Source organism: Salvia splendens, chromosome 15 (assembly GCF_004379255.2).
Source record: "Salvia splendens isolate huo1 chromosome 15, SspV2, whole genome shotgun sequence".
In the NCBI taxonomy this organism is placed as follows: domain Eukaryota; kingdom Viridiplantae; phylum Streptophyta; class Magnoliopsida; order Lamiales; family Lamiaceae; genus Salvia; species Salvia splendens.
The window spans coordinates 17,126,059-17,151,337 of record NC_056046.1 but is presented as its reverse complement, the minus strand read 5'-3'; the positions used below and the strand labels follow the sequence as shown (position 1 = coordinate 17,151,337).

General features: G+C 39.2%; 3 protein-coding genes and 3 long non-coding RNA genes across 7 annotated transcripts; 5 read left to right on the top strand and 1 right to left on the bottom strand.

Annotated features, from left to right (window-relative positions):
• Positions 1–4,235: 4,235 nt before the first annotated feature.
• On the top strand, positions 4,236–6,211 carry LOC121768055. The gene is made up of 3 exons (XR_006043274.1): positions 4,236–4,374; positions 5,388–5,446; positions 5,969–6,211. It is a non-coding gene; the product is annotated as an uncharacterized LOC121768055 (long non-coding RNA).
• LOC121768054 lies at positions 4,371–5,032 on the bottom strand. The gene is made up of 2 exons (XR_006043273.1): positions 4,763–5,032; positions 4,371–4,667 (listed from the first exon to the last, which is right to left on the bottom strand). It is a non-coding gene; the product is annotated as an uncharacterized LOC121768054 (long non-coding RNA).
• A 3,163-nt stretch (positions 6,212–9,374) lies between the features above and the next one.
• Positions 9,375–11,360, top strand: LOC121767872 (myb family transcription factor PHL13-like). 2 transcript variants are annotated; one of them, XM_042164204.1, is made up of 6 exons: positions 9,375–9,983; positions 10,071–10,227; positions 10,352–10,428; positions 10,502–10,605; positions 10,713–10,782; positions 10,860–11,360. In XM_042164204.1, exons 1-6 carry the CDS (start codon positions 9,597–9,599, stop codon positions 11,037–11,039), a joined length of 975 nt encoding a protein of 324 aa, XP_042020138.1. In that variant the 5' UTR covers positions 9,375–9,596; the 3' UTR covers positions 11,040–11,360. The 2 variants fall into 2 exon arrangements, with proteins under 2 accessions (XP_042020138.1, XP_042020137.1); XM_042164203.1 differs by having other exon boundaries at positions 10,062–10,227.
• A 914-nt stretch (positions 11,361–12,274) lies between these two features.
• LOC121769194 (transcription termination factor MTEF18, mitochondrial-like) lies at positions 12,275–14,349 on the top strand. Its single transcript, XM_042165918.1, has 2 exons — positions 12,275–13,910; positions 13,999–14,349. Exons 1-2 carry the CDS (start codon positions 12,408–12,410, stop codon positions 14,011–14,013), a joined length of 1,518 nt encoding a protein of 505 aa, XP_042021852.1. The 5' UTR covers positions 12,275–12,407; the 3' UTR covers positions 14,014–14,349.
• Positions 14,350–21,393: 7,044 nt separating this feature from the next.
• LOC121766778 (serine/threonine-protein phosphatase 7 long form homolog) lies at positions 21,394–22,426 on the top strand. Its single transcript, XM_042163027.1, has 4 exons — positions 21,394–21,427; positions 21,503–21,590; positions 21,677–22,123; positions 22,220–22,426. The coding sequence occupies exons 1-4, from the start codon at positions 21,396–21,398 to the stop codon at positions 22,424–22,426; spliced, it is 774 nt and encodes a 257-aa protein (XP_042018961.1). The 5' UTR covers positions 21,394–21,395.
• Positions 22,427–23,030: 604 nt separating this feature from the next.
• Positions 23,031–23,415, top strand: LOC121768410. The gene is made up of 3 exons (XR_006043367.1): positions 23,031–23,065; positions 23,149–23,264; positions 23,359–23,415. It is a non-coding gene; the product is annotated as an uncharacterized LOC121768410 (long non-coding RNA).
• Positions 23,416–25,279: the final 1,864 nt, after the last annotated feature.

The following is a 25,279-nucleotide window of genomic DNA, read 5'->3' as shown; positions in this document are numbered from 1 at the left end:
TGTGGAAGAAATGGCCACATCGCCAAGTACTGTCGAAGTGGACCCCCGGGAAGGAGTGCACCAACTAACCAGCCAGCACAACGCCAACACCTGCGAGCTGTACCGGCAGACACCCAGAACCACCAGGCCCCGCATCCACAACGACCGAGCCTCTCAACACAAGCCAGGGCATATGCATTGGGACGAAACCAGCAGAGCAACAACCATGGGAATCTGGCAGGTATGGGCACCCTACTGAACGTACCTATTGTCCTATTGTTTGATACTGGTGCTTCGCACTCCTTCATATCAACTTCGTGTGTAAGCACTTTAGAACTCACACCAGAACCAGCCAGACCTAGAGTAACGGTGTCCTCGCCTGTAGGAGGAATTCTAGAAATCACACAAAAATGCTCGAATCTAGAAATCATGCTCGGAGAACGTAAGGTTATTGCTAATAACTTGGGGGTCATGAAAATGGAAGATGTTGATATTATACTAGGGATGGAATGGTTAACTAAGAACCATGCCATCATCAAGTGCAACGAAAGACAGATTTCCTTTCAAACTCCAGGAGAAGGGCGAGTTGAATTCCATGGAATCACGATAAACAAGCGCAAATCCATAATTTCGGCCCTACAGGCAGCTGCACTTGTTAGAAAGGGATGTCCCGCCTACCTCGTCTACTTAAGTGAAGAACAGAATGAAGAAAAGAAGATTGAGGATGTGGAGATTGTATGTGAATTTCCAGACGTGTTTCCTGACACGCTGCCCGGGTTACCCCCAGACAGACAACTGGAATTCACCATCGATTTAGAACCAGGAGCCGCGCCAATCTCAAAAGCGCCGTACCGAATGGCCCCAAAGGAACTGGGAGAGCTCAAATTACAACTACAAGAACTGTTAAACCTGGGTTTCATCAGACCCAGTGTGTCGCCATGGGGAGCTCCTGTGCTTTTCGTCAAAAAGAAGGATGGAACCTTGAGGATGTGCATAGATTACCGAGAACTGAACAAGGTGACACTCAAGAATAAATACCCATTGCCAAGGATAGATGATTTATTTGACCAGCTTAAGGGGACCAGTATATTTTCTAAGATTGACTTAAGGTCCGGATACCATCAACTGAAGATCCGGTCTGAAGACGTACCCAAGACAGCTTTTCGCACCAGGTACGGTCACTACGAGTTTGTAGTAATGCCTTTTGGATTGACCAATGCCCCTGCGGTGTTCATGGATTTGATGAATCGCATTTTCCACCCATATCTCGACAAATTCGTCCTGGTCTTCATAGACGACGTCCTCATCTACTCGAGGAATAGATCGGAACACGCTGAGCATCTAAGAACTATCCTCGAAACGTTGAGGACCGAGAGACTCTATGCTAAATTCAGCAAGTGCGAGTTTTGGCTCAATGAGGTTAATTTTCTTGGACACATAGTAACGGCAGAAGGAATTCGGGTAGATCCAGCGAAGGTAGAGGCCGTACAAAACTGGAAATCACCAACCAACCCGAACGAAATTCGGAGTTTTCTAGGACTGGCTGGCTACTACAGAAGATTCATCGAAGGGTTCTCAAAGATTGCCAGGCCAATGACGCAACAACTCAAAAAGGGCATCAAGTTTGTGTGGACCCCTGAATGCGAAGCTAGCTTCCAACTGCTAAAAGAGAAATTAACCACCGCCCCCGTGTTAACCGTGCCAGAACCAGGAACAAATTACGTGGTCTACACAGATGCTTCGAAAAATGGACTCGGGTGCGTTCTAATGCAGAACGGGAAGGTGATAGCTTATGCGTCGAGACAACTCCGACCCCACGAACTGAATTACCCCACCCACGATCTGGAATTAGCAGCTGTAGTGCATGCACTGAAAATTTGGAGACACCACCTATATGGGATTAAATGTGAGATTTTCACTGACCATAAGAGTCTGAAGTACTTTTTCGAACAAAGGGATCTAAACATCCGGCAGAGAAGATGGCTCGAGCTGGTGAAGGATTACGATTGTAGCATAAACTACCATCCTGGCAAAGCAAATGTGGTAGCTGACGCACTGAGTCGAAAGTCTCAACAACTAGCTTGTTTGGCCACCCGGGAGGAAGCACTAATACGGGAATTCACCAAGATGAGAATAGAAATAGTACAAGCACCGGAAACAGTGGAAGCAAAAATCGCAACTTTAGTGCTGCAGCCCGACCTGAGAAAACGAATAGTTGACGCCCAAAGACACGACGAAGCTTTGGAGGAAATACGAATGAAAGTGCGAACCGGTGAGCAAAGCAATTATAGGGAAGAGGCGGACAATGCCCTCACTTTTGAAGGAAGACTGTGTGTACCAGCCAATCCGGACCTAAGAGACGAAATATTGATCGAGGCACACGACACTCCGTATACCGCCCATCCGTGAAGCACAAAAATGTACCAGGATCTAAAAAGAAAATTTTGGTGGGACGGCATGAAAAGAAGCATCGCAACGTTTGTCGAGAGATGTTTAACTTGCCAACGAGTCAAGGCATTGCACCAACGACCTTACGGAAAATTACAGCCCTTGGAAATTCCCGAGTGGAAATGGGAACACATCGCCATGGATTTCGTGACAGGCCTGCCCAGATCCAAGCGTGGAAATACTGCCATTTGGGTAATCGTTGATCGACTCACGAAAAGTGCTCATTTTATCCCAATCCCTATCACGTATGGATCCGAGAAGCTAGCACAGTTATACGTACGGGAAATCGTGCGCCTGCATGGAGTGCCTGTATCCATCACGTCAGATCGAGACTCGAAGTTTACGTCCAGATTCTGGCAAAGCATGCAAAGGGAATTGGGCACGAGATTAAATTTCAGCACCGCATTCCACCCCCAGACCGACGGGCAATCCGAGAGGACAATTCAAACCTTGGAAGATATGTTGAGGGCCGTCGTACTCGATAGAGGAGAAAACTGGGAATCTATCTTGCACTTGATAGAGTTTGCCTATAATAATAGTTATCAAGCCACCATCAACATGGCGCCTTATGAGGCGCTATATGGGAGAAAATGTCGATCTCCACTCTATTGGGATGAAGTAGGCGAGAGAAAAGTTTTAGGCCCAGAGTCCGTGGCAGAGATGATTGAAATTGTGAGACAAATCCGGCGTCGGATCAAGGAAGCGCAAGACAGGCAAAAATCCTACGCCGATGAGCGTCGAACGGAATTGAAATTTAACATCGGGGAGAAAGTCTTTTTGAAAGTATCTCCTTCCAAGGGAATAACCAGATTTGGACTCAGAGGAAAACTGAAACCACGATTTATTGGACCCTATGAAATTCTGGAAGAAGTGGGCCCAGTAGCATATCGCTTGGCTTTACCACCCAACTTTGGGAACGTACATAATGTATTCCATGTCTCCCAACTTCGGAGGTACGTATTCGACCCAAAACATGTGATTCGCCACGAAGAAATCGCTGTAGAGCCTGACGTGAGTTATGAAGAAAAGCCGGTAGAAATATTAGATCGAAAGGTGCAGCAGCTTCAGAATAAGTCGATTACAACAGTAAAGGTTTTGTGGAAAAACCATGGACAAGAAGAAGCAACATGGGAGTTAGAAGAGAAAATGAAGGAGAAATATCCCGAGCTTTTTGTCTAAATATTTCCTAAATTTCGGGACGAAATTTCTTTTAAGAGGGGTAGTATGTAACGACCCGCTAAGCCAATACTATTAGAATCAATATTATTAGCTCGATTTTCTATATAAGTAACGTTTATGCAATTAAATCCGAGCTATGATAGATTTTTGTTGTTTGTTTTGACAATAGGGAATTGAATAGAAAACATAAATATACATGCATCACCTATAAGAATATAATAAATTTAAATAAATGAATAAATAAGATCTCAAAACTTAATTTTGTTATGTCCGACACATCCAACGAAAACGAAAATTTCAACGATGTCTTAAGAGAACGAACACTTCAACGTGGACGGCCACGAACTTGAGTCGATCATACATACACCAAATTAAATAAACCAGTAAATAATCAAATATATATATATATATATATATAATAAATAAATAAATAATAACAATTTTTTTTTTAACAAAAAGGTAGTGCAGATTCAGTTGATCGACACAGCATTTAATGTTGCCACCAAAATCTTCTAAAAGAACAATCATTCTTCTGACATGTGAAGATTTAGATAATATTTTATAGACCACTTGTTGTTTTCTTTAGGACAAAGTATTCATTTACCTATTCCCATCATCATCACAAAATCTTTTCTGCACACACCAACCCACATATAAAAAAAAAGAGAGAGAGTACAAATAAGTACAAGGGAGATTAGATAAAGCAGGACGAGGGAAATCACACCACTCAAACACCACAGTCAACACTTTACTTTCCAAATCAATAAGGTAAACAACAAACTTTTCCTTTCTTTCATACATGTATAAGCATGCATATATGTTGAAATTAGAATCTGCCATCCCCAACAAATTACAAAAGTACTGTATTTTCCTATTTGATCATCCACATAGCAATACATACACATAGATCATCAAAATCAGTAGATATAAACCAAGTAGAATCCTATTGCCTCAATAACTAGAATAAATGACAAACACTTAAGAATCTGCCGGCTCCGCACTCCGTCGCCGACAATCGACGACCAACGCTCCGAAAGCCACTGCTTTCATTCCTTAAAGATCTGGAATTTTTTTAAATTAAGAAAGTATCAAAATCTTTATGCATAAGTAAAAGAAAGAGACAAAGTGGATGAACAAGAGATGTTGATACCCTTACCTGACGGGAATCGGCGTCGGCGGCTGGGAAGGGAAGGTTCTCGGCGTCGGCGGCTGGGAATGGGAGGATCTCGGCGACGGCAGATCCGCAGAGGCGGTGGCGGCACGACGACGGCGAGGCTGAGAGAAGAGAGAAGAGGGAGAAAGGGAGAGAAGGGAGAGAGGAAGAGAGGAGCGTCGCCGGAGCGGCCGCCGCTAGCAAGGCGGTGGATCGGCGAAGAAAGAGAGAGGGGAGAGAGAGAGGTTGTGCATTTTGGGAAATTGGGGGAGAAGGTGAATAGTGATTAGGAGTAGAGATACGTGTGGTGGAAGAGGAGTATATGGACTAAATTAATGAATTGGGCTTATTCTTTTTTTTAGATGTTGGGCCTTTAAATTAACTAGAATTTGGCTCTTTATTTTGGTAAAGGGAGAGTGGACTTTGTTATGGAAATTATAGTAGGCTAAAATAATTTGAAAAGAGCCCAAATTAATTAGAATAATAATAATAATAATAATAATAATAATAATAATAGTAGTAGTAGTAGTAGTAGTAGTAGTAGGGTTAAACCATGAGATTTTCTCTTTAATTTAATTAGATTAGTTCAAAACTAAATTAGTACTTTTCTCTTGTGTTGTTTCAAAAGGTTATCTCCGCAAGTAAGGTCGGAGTAAGAGATTCAAGTAAGGAAAGTAAGCGATCAAGGTGAACTTTCTTATACTAAAAATACAAATCGTATTTTATGAAAATCACGAACACATGTTCGTGAGTTTTAAAGATGTTGTCTTGCCATAAATGTTTTGTTTATGATGCCTATCTGTTTGGCTAAATCCAAGTGACTTATGAATGATGATATATGTGAATCGATTCGATTTTGAGTCCTGGTAGGGTGGTGTCCCTACTGGGAACCTCTGACCGTGAACGGGCAGAGAAGGTGACCGAGGAAGGTGGCCACCTTCCCGGCACATGGAATCCTCTGACATGATGGGCAGAGAAGGTGACCGGGCGAGAACACCATCTCGACGGCACAATGTGAGCAGATATGGCTAAGTACAGGAAAAAGGGCCCAATGTGGATATTTTAGTAAGCTCGGGTCTTTTCAATAAAACCCCGAGTGTTACTGTGACGATGGCTTGACAATATTTTCAATTGTATATGTGTAATTTTCGGCAATGTGCTCACTTGGTACTTTTGTACTCAGCCCTGCATATATTTCTAAATGTGCAGGTTGAGTCGTGGAAAGGGGGAGGGACAAGTGCTGTGGATAGCAAGCTAGTAACTAACTATGAATAAAACTCTCGGAGGTTCATGTCTCCACACATGGACCGCGTTCTTTTGTTTCCGCTATGCCAGTTAAAAGGAAATGCCTATTTTACTTTTGACTCTGATAAACAGGAGTTGTATGAACAGTCACTCGATTCTGTATAATCGAGTGTATTTTGTTATAAGTATTTTCCCTGCTTGACTTTATTTTTGTGGGTCTCGTTCTGCTTTGGCTTTAATTTCCCCTAAATTCTATCCCCGCTTCTTATAATCCATCCTTAGTCACGGTTTCCCGGGTTATGCTATCCTTAGCTAACTGCGGGCGTGACATTTTCACACTTTGCGGCAAAGAAAAACTCTCATTTTTTTTACTATCTTTATTTATTACTCCCTCCGTTTCTTGGTAGCTGGATCGTAAGTATTTCTTTTTTAGTTGTCCCATCACAGTTGAGTCATTTCTCTTTAAAATATTAAAAAGAAACACATCTCTCTTTTAGTTTATTATTCTCTCCTGATCTCTCTATTTTAGTCTCTCTTTCTTTAACTCACTTAACACAATTTTCATATATCTCGTGCTAAAAAAAACTCTCTACTACAAAAGTACGGTGAGAGTATTATTCATCAAATTCTTATTTTACACACATCATAAATTAATTTATTTTTTGTATTAGTCGTTATTCATGAGAATTTACTTTGCGATTTTGGTTATTTTGAGACACAAATATGTTTATAAATTTTGGTGTTCATTTACCCATTTCAATTAGTCGAATTTGGAGTCCTTGGACTTCTGTATTTGGTGGTATTTTGGGCAAATCATTCAAAATTTGGCGTGTACCAAAGTTCCACCACCTGATGCTTACTTAATTGCTACCATGATAAGAGAAAACAATAAATAATTTTAAGATCTACACATACGGTTATTGTGCTTTGACAACACCAATTTGTTGTATTTTAGTTTTTTCACAAATTTTAATTAATATGAACAAAAATTATATTAATTTAATTGTTATAGCATTTTTCTAACAAATTTAATATCCACCAAAATTAAATACACCATGACAAATAGGAATATACAAATCGAAGGTAGAGAAAAACCACATTGTACATAAAATCTTTAATGGCTGTCATTTTATTAGGATTTACACGTTAAATCTAAGGAAAGACTTTTTTTTTTAATTTTAACTAATTTCGCATCACATATCAACATATCATTATATCTTGGATAAAAGTCTTTAAAGATGAGCAAGTTGTCTTATTTATAAGTTCTTTTTCCAAGTGGGTCGATATTAGTAATTGATATTATTGCATTGAATCTTTCTCATTGAATTAACAAATAAGAAATCCAATTAGTAGAATAAAAGTAATATTAACTTCTATAATTAGAATAAGAGTATCTAATTCGGCCATACCATTTGGATCATTTTGTTAGAAATAAAAAAAAGTAAGAATGTTTTTTGCACTTTCTTCCATCCTTTATTGTATGAAAATGTAAATCATATTCACAACTTTAAATATATCTAACATGGAGTATATTCATAGGAAATCAGTGATCAAATAATCTTTTCCTTGTAGTTTAGGGACAATCTAGCTATAAGCCTATAAACTTATTTTATTTTATATATTTATATATAGATAGATGTGTATTCATGATCGAACAGTAAGGACAACATACGATGCAGACTTGGTGATGATAGTACTAGTATTAATTATTATCCATTAATTTCTTGAAGTCATAATCGGTGAAAATAGTTGTATTTTTTTATTCTTGTATTTCTTTCTCAATGCCAATATGATCTCAAGAAGAAAAAAGAAAGAAAGAAAAAAAAAACTCATTGCCAATACCCATTGTGTATACTATTAGTATGTCCTTTGGGAAAGCCTAAAAGACATTTATTTAATTCCAACAATATTTTTATATTTTTTTGGCTAACATGTTTCATCTAGCACGTTATGAACTTTGGTTGACAATAAAATATCAGATCCATATTTTTAAGTATTTATAGTTGAGATGAAGTGGTTGATTTATACGGAAATACTACAATATTTTTTTCTATTTTTCATAATTGTTAATTCACACTATCTAAAAGTCCATTCGCCGCAACCCACCTAAACTATAACTATAAAAAAATAAAAAAAAAACAAAAAAAAAACTAAAACTATATATTTTATGGCAATTTTTAAACTATAATCAAAATCAAATAAAACGTAATTGTCATAATTATATAGGCTGTTAACAGTCGATCATTACATTGAAATATACGTTATGTGCTATCGTGTACACGGTTTATTTGTGGACATTTTAATTGTTCTTACATTTTGTAATTATCCTAATCATTGATTAAGACAGCTAATTAAATTTTGTTGCTCGAATCTCCACATACAATATTGACACCGTCTATATATCTGCGACGCGTTAATTATGCAGACATTGACACAATATATATTAAGCTAGAAATTAAAAAGATAAATATCAAACTTCTAAATATTTAATATGTAGAAATAGGAAAAATAATACTCCATCCGTCCCTAAAAATAGAAATTTGTATCTTTTAGTCCATCACCTAAAAATAGAAACTTTCATTTTTAAAAAATTTCTTTCTCTCTAATGAGGTTGGACTAATTTTCCACTAATACAATTTCCTTCTCATTTCTTTCTTACTTTATCAATTTTATATTAAAACTTGTGTCATTGCAAAAGTTTTTATTTTTAGTGGACGGAGGGAGTGTACATACCTTATATGAGTACCCTCATTATTTAACTATGTTTATTTTGTTTTATATATTTAGTTTGATTTTATCAATAGAAAATGTTATTCAAATTTTTAATTTTAAAAAATCCATAAAACTCATTTTACTTTTTTTCTTTATAATTACAAATAATTAAATGATAAATCGAACTTTGATTTTTATGAATTTTATAAAATTAAAATTTATAATAACATTTTTTAGTGTAATAGACACAATCTAAATACTCCATATAAAATAAATAAAATAACATTAAATATTAAATATTTGTTATGATGTAATTACATATCAATTCATTTCCCGTAGAAATAAATAGTGTAATATATAATTAGCAATATTTGTTGCAGATTCTTGAACTGATTCAACTATCTCCATTTATTAAATTTTCAGAATCTAGATATAATTTTTGTTTGTGGGGTGTGGATGAGGAATGCTAACATGTCTTGATAGAAAGGGACAATTTTGGTATTAATTTATTTGTGAACTAGATGATATATGCTTGTTTTACATTTTTCCTTGTCTTAGTTATTGTCAAAAACTTATTGTTCCAATCCTATCCAATTGTTATGAATTTTAAAACCCTCAAAATTCAGCAGTTGAAACATTCACATCAACTAACAAACACTACATTTCAAACAAGAAAAAGAGGAAACAACAAAAGATTCCAAAACACAAAAGGAAAGAAATACATGCATATATATTGAGAAATACTATCTGGTGAAGAAAAGAAGCATTGCTTCTTCTTGATCGGCCGGGCACTGTCGCTTCGAGGGAATCGACGAAAACGGGCGAGGCATACTCTCTTCACCAGTCTTGTCTAAAAAGATCAAACAGTTTTCATGCTCTGATGGAAAGATTGAATCAAAGTTCTGGATTCGCCACTACTTTTGCTTCTGAGGTGCCTGAGTTCTCTCAGAACTTGGGCACTCAGCAGCAGGCCAGCCTGTGGCCTGCAGATGCCATGATCAGCAGGATAGGTTCAACTGCTGCTGCTTTCTACGCGACTGAGGCCCACATGGGTTTATCACGGTACGATCTTCAAGAAAACACCGCCAACTACGATCAATTTGGGAGGAGCATCATTCCACAAACTCAAATGCCAACAGTTTTTAGGGCTAATGACCTTTCCCAAAATGAACACCTCTTGTTCATTGAAGAGAAGCTACTAGGCGAGGTTAATGACACGAACACGATAAGGCAGTCTCCCCCTTTCAATCCAATTCATGGTGTTCATGTAAGTTTTTCAAGATTCAACATAATTTTTTGCCACTTGATGATGATCATTTATTCACCCCCGGCCCGACCTCTCTAGGCCTTACAGAATGTTGCCGTGTCTCACTTTGCCAACATGAGTCCGTTTGGACAGCAACCAGCTGCAACTCCTAACACTGTCGCATCGAGCAAGATGAGGATTAGGTGGAGCCAAGATCTACATGAACGATTCGTTGATTGTGTAAATCGACTTGGTGGTGCTGACAGTTAGTCATTTTCAACCCTCCCTATCTCTTGTCTGATCTGAGATCATTACATATTCTTAACTCGATTGTGGATTTTGATTAGATAAGAATCGTAACACACGCTGATTTTGTGACATCTCTGTAGAGGCGAGGCCGAAGGCTATACTGCAGCTGATGGATACAGAGGGGCTCACCATTTTTCATGTCAAAAGCCATCTGCAGGTGCACTTATATAATTCTCCTTTTTCCTAACATTATAAGCTTCCTTTTCTCTTATTTTTCTTTCCAATTATAGAAATATCGGAATGTGAAATACGTGCCAGAATCATCGGAAGGTACAGGAAGACCAGACAAAACGACTACTATTGCAAACAATGTAGCTCAAATCGACATTGAGACGTAAGATTAGTTTAAAATCTCAAACTCATAATTTAAAAATTATCCTTTAATCAATTTTTTTTTTCTATGGCCGCCTCTGCATTATATACTAAAAACTTTGCTCACAGTGGGATGCAAATCAAAGAGGCGCTGCAGCTGCAGCTTGACGTCCAGATGCGCCTACACGAGCAACTAGAGGTAGCTCGCTGTCTCTCTCTCGGCATACACATAATGCATTGAGCTGATGATATGATGTGATTTTGTTGCAAATGCAGTTTCAAAGAAACTTGCAGCATAGCATAGAAGAGCAAGGCAAGAAGCTGAAGATGATGCTCGATCAACAGCAGAAGACTGCGCAAAGCCTCGTGGAAAAATCATCTACAACACTAGTAGAAGATCCAGAGGTTTCAGAAGGGTCTGAAATTGATAATGGTTTCCCAATCAAGATAAACTAGCCTTAGCAACATTTGCATCTTCTTGCTATGGCATCAAATGTTTTGTTTTTGTTTTATTTAAACGTAGTTCACTTGTTACATAGTTGAATAAATCTCTTTTCAAGAAACTTTCATTAAGTTGAAAGCTTCAAGAAACTACCGGTGCTAAATCAATTGCAAATAGTAACAAGTTTGAATAGTGAATTGATCTTTTGAGGAGCTGGTCGACTTGAGATGATTTACTAGAAAAAAGTCTTGATTATGGAGGCTTGTTATGGTCAAGTACCATTTGTATAAGTTGTGCTCTTCCATAAAATTGGTCAATGACTGAGCCTTTTATATCTTTAACATCAAAATCTCTCTCAGTATAAAGAAGTGTAATCATAATTCTCATTTTGTATTAGGCTAATTCTAATTTGGTGCTTATAATTAAAGAAATTGTGGACTTGAGTATACATTATTTTTGTGTCGCACATTAAAAGAAGATATTGGCCCCTAGTGTCATGGAACTTTTTTAAAAATTGAGTTTTTCTCCACAAATTTTCAACTTAGCAAATAATATTACGAACTTTACCTGGGTTTATAATTTTTCACCGACAAAAAAAATTTCAGCAAATTGTATCATGATACGGATTTTTTTTTTTTCATAATTTCTCGACAACAACTTCGAGAGCTTCAAGTTCTTCAATCTTTGAGTATAGTTTTTCTTGAAATACATCCTCCAAAATTGTTCTTCAATTATTAATATAGCCGGGATTTTTTCGCTGGTGGAAAATAACAAACTCAGGTAAAGTTCGTGATATCATTTGACAATTCATAAATAAGTGGGAAAAATCTAACTTTTTAAAAGTTCTAGGATATTATGGGCAAATATCTCTATTTAAAATATATAATCGCGGTCTCAGTCAAATATAACTCCATATATCTGCCATTAAATGTCTCATTTTTCATCCGTCCACCAATAAATATACAATTTCACTTTTACTATATTTAGCAAGTAGACTCTACATTTCATTAATTCATTTCACTCACACTTTATTATAAAATCAATATATAAAAATAGACAACACATTCCACTAATTTTTTCTACCCACTTATTTGATAAATTCTAATAATTTCTTAAAATCTGTTCATTGGAAATATCTATTGAAAATTTATGGGAAATATTGAAGGAAGTATCTATTCATGGACGAAGGAAGTATCTTGGCTTGCTTTATCAGATTATTGGGCGAGTACAAATTTATGGGAAATATTGAAAATGATATTCTTGGTTTCTTGCAATGTGCTTACCCATTCTTCAACATTACTTGGGGAGAAAGTACCATCCTTTTTCCTGAAATCTCTCCAAAGCTATCATGCTCTCGTCTCTCTCTCTTCTTTCACTCCTCAATGATCAGTCTGCAGAGAGTCGAAAAGCTTCATATTTTCACCCTCGTTTCTCGTCTGTGCATTGGAAGCAGCCCCACATCATCAAAATCCAGTCTTTATGCAAATGGACATCGCCCCATTTCGCAATTCCCTCGGTTTTCCACATTCCAAGTCGATTTTCACGAAAAGCGACATCTTCAAGTGAGGAGAGAAGCTCAGGCTGCTTTGCTAGACTACTTCTACGAAACTAGGAATCTCCCCTTTTTGGACGCCGAGAATTTGAGCAGAAATTCCCCCAATTTTCTCAATAGGTTATTGAAAGCGGTGCTCATCTATGGCGATGGTGAAAACGACTGCGATTTTCGCCGTTTGGTCACACGATATCTCAGGTACCATCCCGTTAATGAATTTGAGGCCTTCTTTGAAAGCATTGGTTTGTGCCCTAGTGATTATGCATCGTTTCTTCCTTGTGTGTCAGTTTCTCTGAGTGATGATGAATTGTTGTTGCATAACTATTATGTGTTGTGTAACTATGGAATTGAGAAGAGTAGGATAGGGAAGGTTTACATGGAGGCCAAGGAAGTTTTCAGTTACAATGATGGGGTTTTGCAGTCAAAAATAAAATCTTTTGAGAATTGGGGGTTGAGACACTCTCTTGTTGTTGAGATTATTTCTTGCAGCCCCCATCTCTTAATTGGTGGTGATAATCAAGAATTTCATGATTTCTTGGAAGAAATTAAGAAATTAGGGCTTAATTTGGGCTGGCTTGAGAAGCATGTAAGGGGGTGTGATTATTGTGATTGGAAATGTATGCTTGAGGTGATGTGTTTATTAGGTGAGTTGGGGTTGAGAGATGAGCAAATAGGGCAAGTGATCAAGAACCACCCTGGTCTTCTGCTCGAGTGCTCTGGCCGTTGCACCTTGTGCTTATTTGGTCTCTTGTTGAAGTTTGGAACAACACCGAGTGGTGCACAAGCAGTTTTCCATCACTTCCCAAAAGTATCAGTCGCGGGCTTCACCAGAAACTTGCTTCGGAGCTATCAGTTTCTAGTTGGGATAAACATGCCTTTTCGTGATATAGTTAGGATGTTTAGTCTGTATCCGTTACTTCTAGGCACGTGTCAGCTCAAAAAGGTCGGTAGCTTAGTCCATCTATTGAACTGTGGAGTTAGCCGGATTTGCAAGATGGTGGAGGAGGACCCTTATGTCTTAAGGAAATGGATACGTGGAGTGAGAGTTGAACGGCTGCAGCAGCCAAGCCGGGCTGCCAGAGGGAGAGGGGTGAAGGCTAGGTTTCTTGAAACACTCGGCTTTGTTGAGAAATCGTGTGAAATGGAGAGGATTCTTAGGTTGTTGATGGGGAAGGGAGAAGAGCTACAAGAGAGGTTTGATTGTATAGTGAATAGTGGACTGAGTCAAGAGAATGCGTTAGCAATGCTGAGATCAAATCCTAGAGTTCTCAACATGTCTAAGGATGTAATAGAGAGGAAGATCGATGTCATTGTACGAGAATTGGGCTATCCGGTGAGTGTTGTGCTTACTCATCCCATACTCTTTACTTATACTACTAAGAGGTTGAAGCTTAGGCTTTTGATGCATAAATGGTTGAAAGATGAAGGGTCCGTGAAGGCGGAGTCGAGCTTGAGGAGTTTCTTGAAATACCCGGAGGAGAGGTTTGTGAGGTGCTATGTGAATCCTCATCCCGGAGGGACTTTAGTTTGGGAGATACTGAAGAGAAAGATGGATTCATCATCGGAGATGGCATGAAACTGGAGGCCGCTATCGCACAAGTGGTGCGCCGGTCCTTGTTTTGGTGAAGGCAAAATATATACTTAGAAGAATAGGTAAATACTATTCCTTCTGTTCCAAAAAACTAGATAAACTTGTATATGACATGAGTTTTAATGTGTAATTGATAAAGTAATAGAGAGATGGAAAAAAGTAAGAAATAGAAAGGGAAAAAGCAATGGAAGTATTGTTAGTGGATTGTGGGTTCGTATTTTCATTGGTGTATAATTGGTTAAAAACTTTTCATATTAAGACATTGTCTAATTTTGGGCGGTGGCAAAAAATGGTAAAACTGGTTTTTCTCTTTTTGGACGGGGTTAAATCATAACGATATTTTCTTGATCAAACTATTTAGATGCCTATCGAGATAATATAGGATTACAAAATATTCTTTCAGCATTGTTTTGGATTTAGTTTTAACCAAAACGCAACATCTAAATAAAAGAGAAAACATCGTTTAAATGACCACCACCAAAAGAGATGGGAAAGTTTGCAAAGGGCTTCCAACATTTCAAAACATATCGGCCCAACACTAAAATTGGCCCATCAATAAGTTTGGGCTTAAAACTCAATTTTAAGAATGGGCCCAGTAATCTGTTGCAAAGCAATTAGGTCTTTCTGTAAATTCACACACAATAAGTTTAAATATCGAAAAAGGGAATTCTAACCTAAAAATAGCTTTATTTAGTGTTCTAAAATTCAACCACAATATATCTGTCAGCTGTGATGGTCAGAAATTATTTCCATTTGATAGACAAATATGGGCACTCCTCAAATAATAACAAATATAATTATTAAATTCTACTTTTATACTGCAATAATTTACATTATTTTGAATTACTATGTGATGCATGGAAATGAGATTAGTGACACGTAAAAGCCGAAGACGAGCTGCCGAAGACGAGCTGAAATGACACGTAAAAGCCGAAGACGAGCTGCCGAAGACGAGCTGAAATGACACGTGTACACTCAAGGGAAGCTGAGAGAAGATTGACACGTGGCATGAAGATTAGTTAGGAACGAGTTAGTTACAACTGCCAATCGAAGTAGTTAGCTAGCTCATAGCTTTATAATCTGTAGCTTCTTCAATTTGTAATTCATCATCGAAATTAATGCAAAACACTACTTCTTCTTCATTCTACTCTCCTTCTCGAGGTTCCATACAAGTAGGTGCAATTCCGGTCACTGTTCCGATCATCGGTGACCCCGATTCCGCACCAAGTGGTATCAGCCTAAACGATCCGACTTCCGTCATGGTGGACACCCGCTCCGGTGAGATGCGACGTCTGGAGGAATCAGTCAAGGCTACTATGGCTGAATTCTCTGCAAAACTTACTGAATCTGAGGAAGCACGCGACCTCACTATGAAAGAATTCCGAGAAGAGCTCCTAGCTCTTCAATTGCAACAAAACGAACTGATTTCTCGTTTGTCACTCAGGCGTATTAGCCACTTACAAAAGACTCTCTTCTTTATTCTATTGGGTGAACATGGAAAAACAAATTCGGAACTTCATCCGGGAATGTGATATCTGTCAACGCTATAAGTATGACAACAGCGCATATCCGGGCCTCTTACAACCATTGCCTATTCCAGAAGAAGCCTGGTCTCAAATCAGTTTGGACTTTATTGAAGGCCTTCCACTCTCTCATGGGAAGTCCACCGTTTTGGTTGTTGTGGATCGCCTCACCAAATATGCTCACTTCATGTCCCTTACACATCCTTATTCGGCTCTCACAGTGGCTCAATCTTTCCTCGATCATGTCTTCAAGCTGCATGGGTTACCAAGCATCCTTATCAGTGATAGAGACAAGGTGTTTATGAGTAAATTTTGGTCTGAATTCTTTAAGCTTCAAGGTGTGGAATTGCACATGTCTACAGCTTATCATCCACAATCGGATGGGCAAACAGAGGTAGTTAATCGCTGCCTTGAAACTTATCTCCGTTGCATGTGCGGGGATCAACCAATCGACTGGAGTAAATGGCTCAACTTGGCAGAATTTTGGTACAACACTTCCTTCCACTCAGCTATCCAAACCACTCCTTTTGAAGCTCTCTATGGGTACCCTCCACCTATCCACATCCCTTACTTCAAAGGCGACTCCTCAGTCCATGATGTGAATGAAAGTTTGATGGCGCGGGAAGCAATGTTAGAGGTACTTAAACATCATTTGGGACGTGCTCAGAAACGTATGAAGCAACAACATGATAAGCATAGGTCCGATCGCATATTTGCCTTGGGTGACTGGGTCTATCTGAAGCTACAACCATACCGCCAAAATACACTACGCGATCGACAATTTCATAAGCTCAGCCCGAGATACTTTGGTCCCTTCAAGGTTGTCGATAAGTTTGGTGAAGTGGCATACAAGCTTTCCCTACCAGCTGACTCCAAGATTCATCCCGTGTTTCATGTATCCCAACTAAAGAAGAAAATGGGTCCTCTATCACAGCTCCACGGCACGCTCCCAGCCGTGGGTAACTCCACCTTTCTCGAACCAATACAAATCCTTGAGCGACGCCTGGTTAAACGGGGTAACAAACCAGCAACGCAGGTCCTAATCCATTGGGCCAACTCTTTCCCGGAGGATGCTACATGGGAATTTCTTCATGATATCCAAGAACGCTTTCCGCATTTTCAACCTTGAGGACAAGGTTAATTGAAGGGGGGGAGATTTGATGCATGGAAATGAGATTAGTGACACGTAAAAGCCGAAGACGAGCTGCCGAAGACGAGCTGAAATGACACGTAAAAGCCGAAGACGAGCTGCCGAAGACGAGCTGAAATGACACGTGTACACTCAAGGGAAGCTGAGAGAAGATTGACACGTGGCATGAAGATTAGTTAGGAACGAGTTAGTTACAACTGCCAATCGAAGTAGTTAGCTAGCTCATAGCTTTATAATCTGTAGCTTCTTCAATTTGTAATTCATCATCGAAATTAATGCAAAACACTACTTCTTCTTCATTCTACTCTCCTTCTCGAGGTTCCATACAAGTAGGTGCAATTCCGGTCACTGTTCCGATCATCGGTGACCCCGATTCCGCACCACTATGTTTATTGTGTGTCTGCTCTTAATCTTGTGTCATCTTACCAAATTACATGCTAAGATTTTGTTGATTCTTTATTTTTAAATAATACACCTTCCGTCCCACCAAAGATGACTCACTTCCTTTTCAGTTGTGCCATCTAAGATGACTTATTATTAAAAATAGAAATCTCTTTATCTCTACTTTATACTCCATCTTACTTTATTCTTTTCATCTATCATAAAAAATAAAATTGCATAAAATTTCGTGCTACATATGAAATGAGTCATCTTCATTGGATGGAGGGAACATGAGATTCTTGCGTGAGACTGTTGGATTGTGAGACGAGTGAAGATTTATAGTCAATAGTACATTTATATATAAAAATACCTATAAATGTATAATAAAAAAATTTATAGTGTTTCCTTCATCCACAGTCGATAATTCACTTTCATTTTTATTGTAAAAAAAATCAAATCACATTTTATTTAGGCGAGTTTCTCTTTTAGTAGTAATCCCACCGCCCCACAAGAATATGCTTTGTTTCTTTTTTAGTTCGTCCAACAAAAATATGCAATTTCTAATTTTGGAAAGTTTTTTTCTCTCTAATGATGTGGGACACATTCTCTACTAACAATGATTTAATTACTTTTTCTCTCTACCTATCTCTTACTTTACTAATTTCACATTAAAACCAGTGCAGAACCCAAAGTGCATATTCTTTGGGGACAGAGGGGGTAAAATTTATCAATTTTATATTAAAAATTGTGTCACTTACTCTACATATTCTTTTGGTTATTAGACTACGGATATCTACCAGTTGATTCAGTAACTATTCTTCGTGTTGATTTGTAGGAACCTTGAAGGTGAGACAACCACCCAAGGATTTAAAGCTACTACATACACAAAACAGGGATCCGTCCCCTTACCAATTGGTTAAGGATGAACGAGTCTCATGTCAGTCAGCCACACCCTTAGGTTAGTCACTCTACATATTTTGTTGATAGTGGATGGAGGGAATATAAGTTTTCATGATTTAATACTCTTTCTATTCCAGTCATTTTTGTAAATTTTCAATATAATTGAGTCATTTCCATTTTTAGCAAAAAATAATCATCATTCTTACCTTATTCTCTATTCATTTCTCTTACTTTATTTACAATCCATTTAGCACATTATTCTTGTTAAACTTTGTGCCGAAAAAATGCATTTCTTAACATGAAACAGAGGAAGTAGTAGGTTTGGATTTATTTATACTCCACTGTTTATTCATAGTATTTTTTTTAAAAAATCTGTAAGATTTTGTATGGAGAGGGGATTCGGAATCAACGGTCAAATCTGGTCAATATTTGCTATTGATGTGAAACCAAGAATATTTTCCAAATTTCAAATATTTCTCTAAGAGCATCTCCAGTGGTTGCCCGTTCCACTCGGACATCCACTAGGACTTCCCAAAAATACATCCTGCCACGTCACTAGGACTTCCCATCCCACTGTCACGTCACTAGGACTTCCCCTGCATAATCCGCCCTTCCCATCGCCCTTCCCACTAGGACTTCCCGCAATAAAATAAATCACAATTATTTAACGGAATTATAATTTTGACACGGAATACGGGAAAATGAAGTTCAACGAGACGTATATATAGAGTTCAAAAAAAATCAAAAATAAAAAAAACGGACGTCCGACCCCCCCACTGTCACGCCCGCATTTTCTAAGGATAGAAAACACGGTTGATCGCGACTAGGGGAGGGTTAAAGAAGCGGGGAAGAAAGGGGAAAAACAACAAAAAGACCATAGCTCGAAACAAATCGGAATAGCTTGAATAAAATCCGAGTATCTCAACAATCAACAACTCATAAGAAACAATATTTAGCGGAAGCATTTCGAGAGGAGAATAATGCTATGTATGAAGACACAACATATTCTTGACATTTGATAGACATTCTTCACTTTTATGCTCAACTCCCACCGCACCCATCACGCTCAACCTGCAAATTTTTAAAAGAAATGCAGGGCTGAGTACTTGATGCACTCAGTGGACTCATGCCGAAAACATTTTATAAAATATTGTGTCAGCATTTAAAAGTGAACTCGGGGTTTTATAAAAGACCAAGTCACCCAAAACATTTTCTCGCTCAAAAGTATGGTTGCAACCCATTTTTCTCTCTCCCCGTACCATATCTGAACCTCATATGTGAAACGAGAACGTGGCCACATTCTCGATCACCGGACCGGCCAACTCGAAAGCTAGCGCACGATCCCCTCTGTGTACACTAGCTTGAATAGGGACTCGCTCCCTAGACAAACCCGAATTCGATTAAACTCATAACTTCTAGTAGGGACTCGCTCCCCGCTAGGCGATCAGATAGGCACATCGTCAAAAACAAAATACGACATGACACAATATATTTGGAATTTAATCACATAACTCGTACTGGATCAATTCTTTTTTTGGTAAAGGATTTTAATGGAATTCCATTTTAATGAAGAGCATTAGTCGTATTCCGCTTCAGGGAGTGACGCATAACTCTTATGCGTCACTAACAAAAAGACGCATAATCCTTATGCGTCGCTATTAAACGACGCATAATCATTGTGCGTCGTTAGTTAATGACGCATAACCATTGTGCGTCGTTTATTAGAGACGCATAACACTTATGCGTCGTTTATTAGAGACGCATAATACTTATGCGTCGTTTAATAGCGACGCATAACTCTTATGCGTCTTTAGTTAGCGACGCATAATACTTATGCGTCGTTAGTTGAGTTTTAAAACGGGCAGAAGGCAGAATCAGGCAGAAACGCGACGAAAGAGGCGAAGCAGGCGAGGCAGGCGATTTCCGACGAATCCGAGCAAAATCCGGCGAATTACCACCATTTTGCAACCATTTTCCGGTAATTGTTCTTCAATTTGGCTAAATACATCCTTTAATGTTTAATTTGGGCAGGTTTTCCGTTATTTAGTAAAAGTAGGGTTTTTGATTAAATTGATGGATTTTTGGTATTTTTGTGTTGTTTTGTTGCATATAAGTAGCGATTATGATGAAATTATGGGTTATGATGAAATTGATGGAATTTTTGGACGACTTTCCGTAATTTGTGTATTTCATATGGATTTAATTTAGCAAAATTAGCGTTTATGATGAAATTGTTGGATTTGTTGGTCGATTTTCCGTAATTTGGGTATTTCATATGCATATAATTGAATGGGTAGTAGCAATTGATTAAGTTTTTGTAATTGTGCCCCTTTTGGTGGGCGATTTTATGCATATATTGTGCCCCTAAGTTGCAATTTAGTTAGCTTGTTGATTGTTGAGTTGTTATGAAAAAAATTTGAAGCATGGGTGAATGTTTTGAAGTAGATGGCATCTGCAAGTTCCGAACAACAGTTATGCTATGGACCTGAGGATCCATCACTACTGTTTCATCAGAGCGAACACATTTCAAGCTCGTTGTTGGCGAATGGCACAACAAATGTGTTGAGAAGTCGTAGGACGGAGAGTAAGGTGTGGGCATTGCCTATACATGAAAATGTGATGTATTGGCTAGGTGTATGGGGGTTCAGAGGCGTGGTTGAATGTGGAAGACCGATGAGGATGGACAATGAGCTAATAACTGCCTTGATCGAGCGCTGGAGGCCTGAGACACACTGTTTCCACCTTCCAGTTGGGGAAGTTACTGTTACCTTACAGGATGTGCAAAGCCTGTGGGGTTTGAGAGCAGACGGTCGTGCTTTCACTGGCCGTGACTACCCTGTTGGATTTGAAGATTGGTCCAGCAAGTGTAGAGATTTGTTGGGATGGATACCTGACTCAGAAACCGAAACGAAGCACGGTGGTTTGTTGATGACGTCTCTGATCCACCAAGCGACGATGCCGTTGGGTGATGGGCTGCCTGTGTATGCATACATTCAAAGAGCACGCATACATGCTCTGATCCTGTTAGGGGGGCTTATTTTACCGGACACCACAGGGTGCAAGGTCCCCTTTATGTGGTTAAATGCCTTAGACGATCCGGAAGATGTGGCTAATATCAGTTGGGGTAGTGCTGCGTTAGCATACCTGTATCATTATTTGTGCGAGGCTTCTGTAGGCAGACAGAGAAGAGATGTCGGTGGACCTATGGTTCTCTTGCAGCTGTGGGCCTGGGAAAGAATGCCTACATTGAGGCCAGCCTTCTTGATATCGCCTATGCACACGCCGTATACCCCGTGCGGAGCCAAGTAATGTTTTTGTTTAAATTAACTCACATAATTATGTGTTTTGTTGATAACTTTTGACATTAATATTATGTATAGGTGGCACGGAGTTACTGAAATTGGAAATGCGCCCCGACATTCAGTAGCTCATTATCGTGATCAGTTATCACTGATCCGTCCTGGCCAGGTGAAATTTATTTGTGTTGTCTTAATTAATGAATTTACTTACTATAGTATGAAATTAATTGTGTTTTTTATTTTATTTGTTTGTAGTTTCTGTGGACACCCTATGCAGACTGTATCCTCCCTGAGTACTGCATTGATTCGACTGCATCCTACTTGTGCGATACTTATTTGGTGTGCTGGTCATTTGTCGAGGCACACGAGGCTGGACGCGTTTGTCGACAATTTAACCGCTACCAGCGTATTCCTCAGTACTGTGATAGGATGCTACATAGCTCCGGCCATTTGAGTAAAAGTCATCGCCGTGGGAGGAAGGGCGCTGATTGGGCTAAGGTACATAAGTTCTTCATTGATGAATGGGACTTGCGCCACGACAGGTTCCAAGCAACTTTTGACCACGCAACGGCGACACTAGGTGGTCGCATTAATCCGGGTTATATGGCGTGGTACAATAGGATCACCGTGTCGTACCTAGTTCAACCTGGGACACAGTCAACTGACGGGATGAACGAGGCAGCCTCTTCTAATTTATTGGCGGTATGTGATGTTTTTGTATATAAAAACGTCTTTAGTTTAGTTTAAAGTTTGTATTGCTCCAAGTGGTATGATGTCATTTGTATTTTTGTTATCTAGGTTGAGACCCTTCAGGGGATATGGCATTTGACCTCTGAGCATGACACAGACCCTCGGTTCATTCAGATTCGAGACATGGCTGCTTCGGTTCAAATCAACCAACGCTCTAATCGGCAACTCTCTCACACCCCTCAAGACGTTATTGTAGCACTCCGACATGTTTGTGGTGGCCACCCCCCACCTAAGTCCACCATCGTAGCACAGTGACCAACATTCTTTTGTAATCCTATTCAGCATTCGAACCGCACCACTGTTGACATCATATAGTGCTCGACGTCTTCTGGCAAATTTACGTTCCTGAGAACTGACCCCCAACTTCCATATAATGGCCTTCACATTGGGGCCCTTGTGCTTCTTCAACACATTTGCCCTCACATGAAGCAAACAAAATTTGTGGTGTATCTGCGGGGCCCTAGTCATGATTTCAGAATCCATTGCATTCAAGAGTCCTTTATGCCTATCTGATATAATGCACACCTCCCTCTCGTATTTCACTACATGAGTTCTGACATGATCCAAAAACCACGACCAACTGTCATTGGTTTCTTCATCCACCACAGCATATGCAATAGGCAAGCATGTCTTGTTAGCATCAAAACCACAAGCAACAAGCAACTTACCTTTAAATCTTCCTCGAAGGTGAGTCCCGTCCACTGTTAACACCGGTGCGGCCTTCTGGAACGCATGTATTGCAGGCCCAAATGCCCAGAAAACATAGTTGAACACCATTGTACGCCTCTGACTCAACAGATCGTTATGCTTCCACTCAACAATTGTGCCCATATTCTGTGACTGGAGTTCAAACATGTAGCTTGGCAACTGCCTAAACGACTCCTCCCATCCACCGTATACAAACTCTATAGCCATTCTCTTTGCATACCACGCCTTCTTATAACTAATTAACACACCAAATCTGTCTTGAATATCAGCTATTATTGAGAAGACCTTGAAATCGGCACATTGTCGCACATGATGTCGAATCAACAGAGCTATCATTGGGGCTGAAAAGTTAGCATGATCTCTATTAGCACGATGGCCTATACAGGTATGTCGATTCTTCCACTTCCTAACTTCCCACATATCGTCATGCGACCTTTGTGTAACTGAAACCTCCCACTTACATTCCCTCGCCTTTTCAGCATCGGTGGTGCTGATGATGCCTGCCCCTGTGACTGTCGTTCCTGCTGGAAATTTGCATACAGCATGCCACCTTCTTAATTTGCTCTCGACAACCTTAAACTGTTTTTCATTCCATAAACTCCACATAGTTATAGCAGTTTTCACGTGTAGCTTGGAATCAAATTTTGTTCCCAACACAATCCGATGCGGCTCATTCTCATTCCAATACAAAAGGCTGTGTTCATTACCTCCCACATCATCCGATACTCCAGAAGGACGACTTGGTAATTCACGAAAGAATCTAAACCCATTAGGATTGTATTCCGGAAGTGGTTGTTCACCTTGCATAACAGGTTTACATGGTACTATCTCATCATCAGAACTAGCACCGACATCATCAGCACCATCACCATCACTGAGATCGGGGTCTGGCTCTGTCTCGGATAGTGGCCTTGGCTCATCAAGATCATCTGCATCATCTACCTCATCATTCAATCCAACACCAACATCAGCAACATCTACAACATCTACAACATCTACAACATCTCTCTGCTCATTCATTTGGTCCACCCTCGCAGATGATCCAATACCACACTCAAAACTCATTTGTTCAAACCTCGCAGATGCTCCAATACCATAATCAACAACTGGTGGGATTTCTTCACTCCTCACAGGTGAATACTCAACAAATAATTCAATACACCCACTTGAATTTTGAGCATTGTTGAACATAAACATTACACTATCATCATTGCGAATCACAGAACATGTATAACTCATACCGGAACCATAGACTATACATTGTCTCCATAATAATTCAATTGTGTGTTGGTTCATATCTATTCCCATCGCATCACAAATCATTGCTACCAACTCATAATAGGAAACACATGAATTTAATATAATGGAGCTCCTCGCACGAGGTGGGTCATAACCAATACCCATATGTGGTAGTTGAACTACTCTACCACCCCAATACAAACTCACAAATACTTGCATGATTTCTGCATCAAAAACATATAAACCAACGACAATTATGGACATTTTCCTACAAGCCCTAATTTGTATAAATTGGGTAAAACTAACAAATGAAAGCACAATAAACATGAATAATGATGAATGTAGCTAAATTGATGAACAAATTACCGGATCTTATGGAGAAATCGCCGGAAATTGCCAGAAAACGCCGGAAATCGCCGAGATAGAGGAATTGAAAGTGTATGAAGGTGCGTTCTGTGATCTGCGTGTGACTGGAGGCAGATAAAAGCCGCCTTAACGACGCATAACCAATGTGCGTCGTTCATGAGCGACGCACAACCCTTATGCGTCGTTAAGCGACGCATAATCCTTATGCGTCATTACTTAACGACGCATAATGGTTATGCGTTTCATTAAGAACGACGCACAATCATTATGCGTCACTCCCTCAATTAGAATGAATCTATTCTCCTTCATTAAATTGGAATTCCATTACTCTCTTAGCACAAAAGAAGAAAGACCTCAACTCGTACTTGAAATAAACTGCGTAGGACATAGTCCTTATTTAAAAAGAAAGCCCACAATAAAACTTTAGTTCGAAAGCCCACCTCGTTAGTTAAATTTACTGAACTTGAATTCCCTTCTGCTCTTGAAAAGCATGCAAAAGAATCTCTCCTTCAATCTTATTTGGAAAATTCTAAAATTTCTCGCCGTCCGCATCCCTAAAATTTAATTGGAGCAGCCTGAGCTTGCTCTCTCCATCAACCCAAAACTCCAATTATTTATCTTGGCCCACCAAGCATAAAAAAAACCCATCTCATGCCCAAATCCGAATAATATTGAAACTCCCGTACACCAACAATTCAAAAGAATCATACTTCAGCCACATACAAAAATTTACTCCAACTAATTAAACCAGCACCCCAAATCCCCAATACTTCCTCGGCTCAAAACCTAATAAAA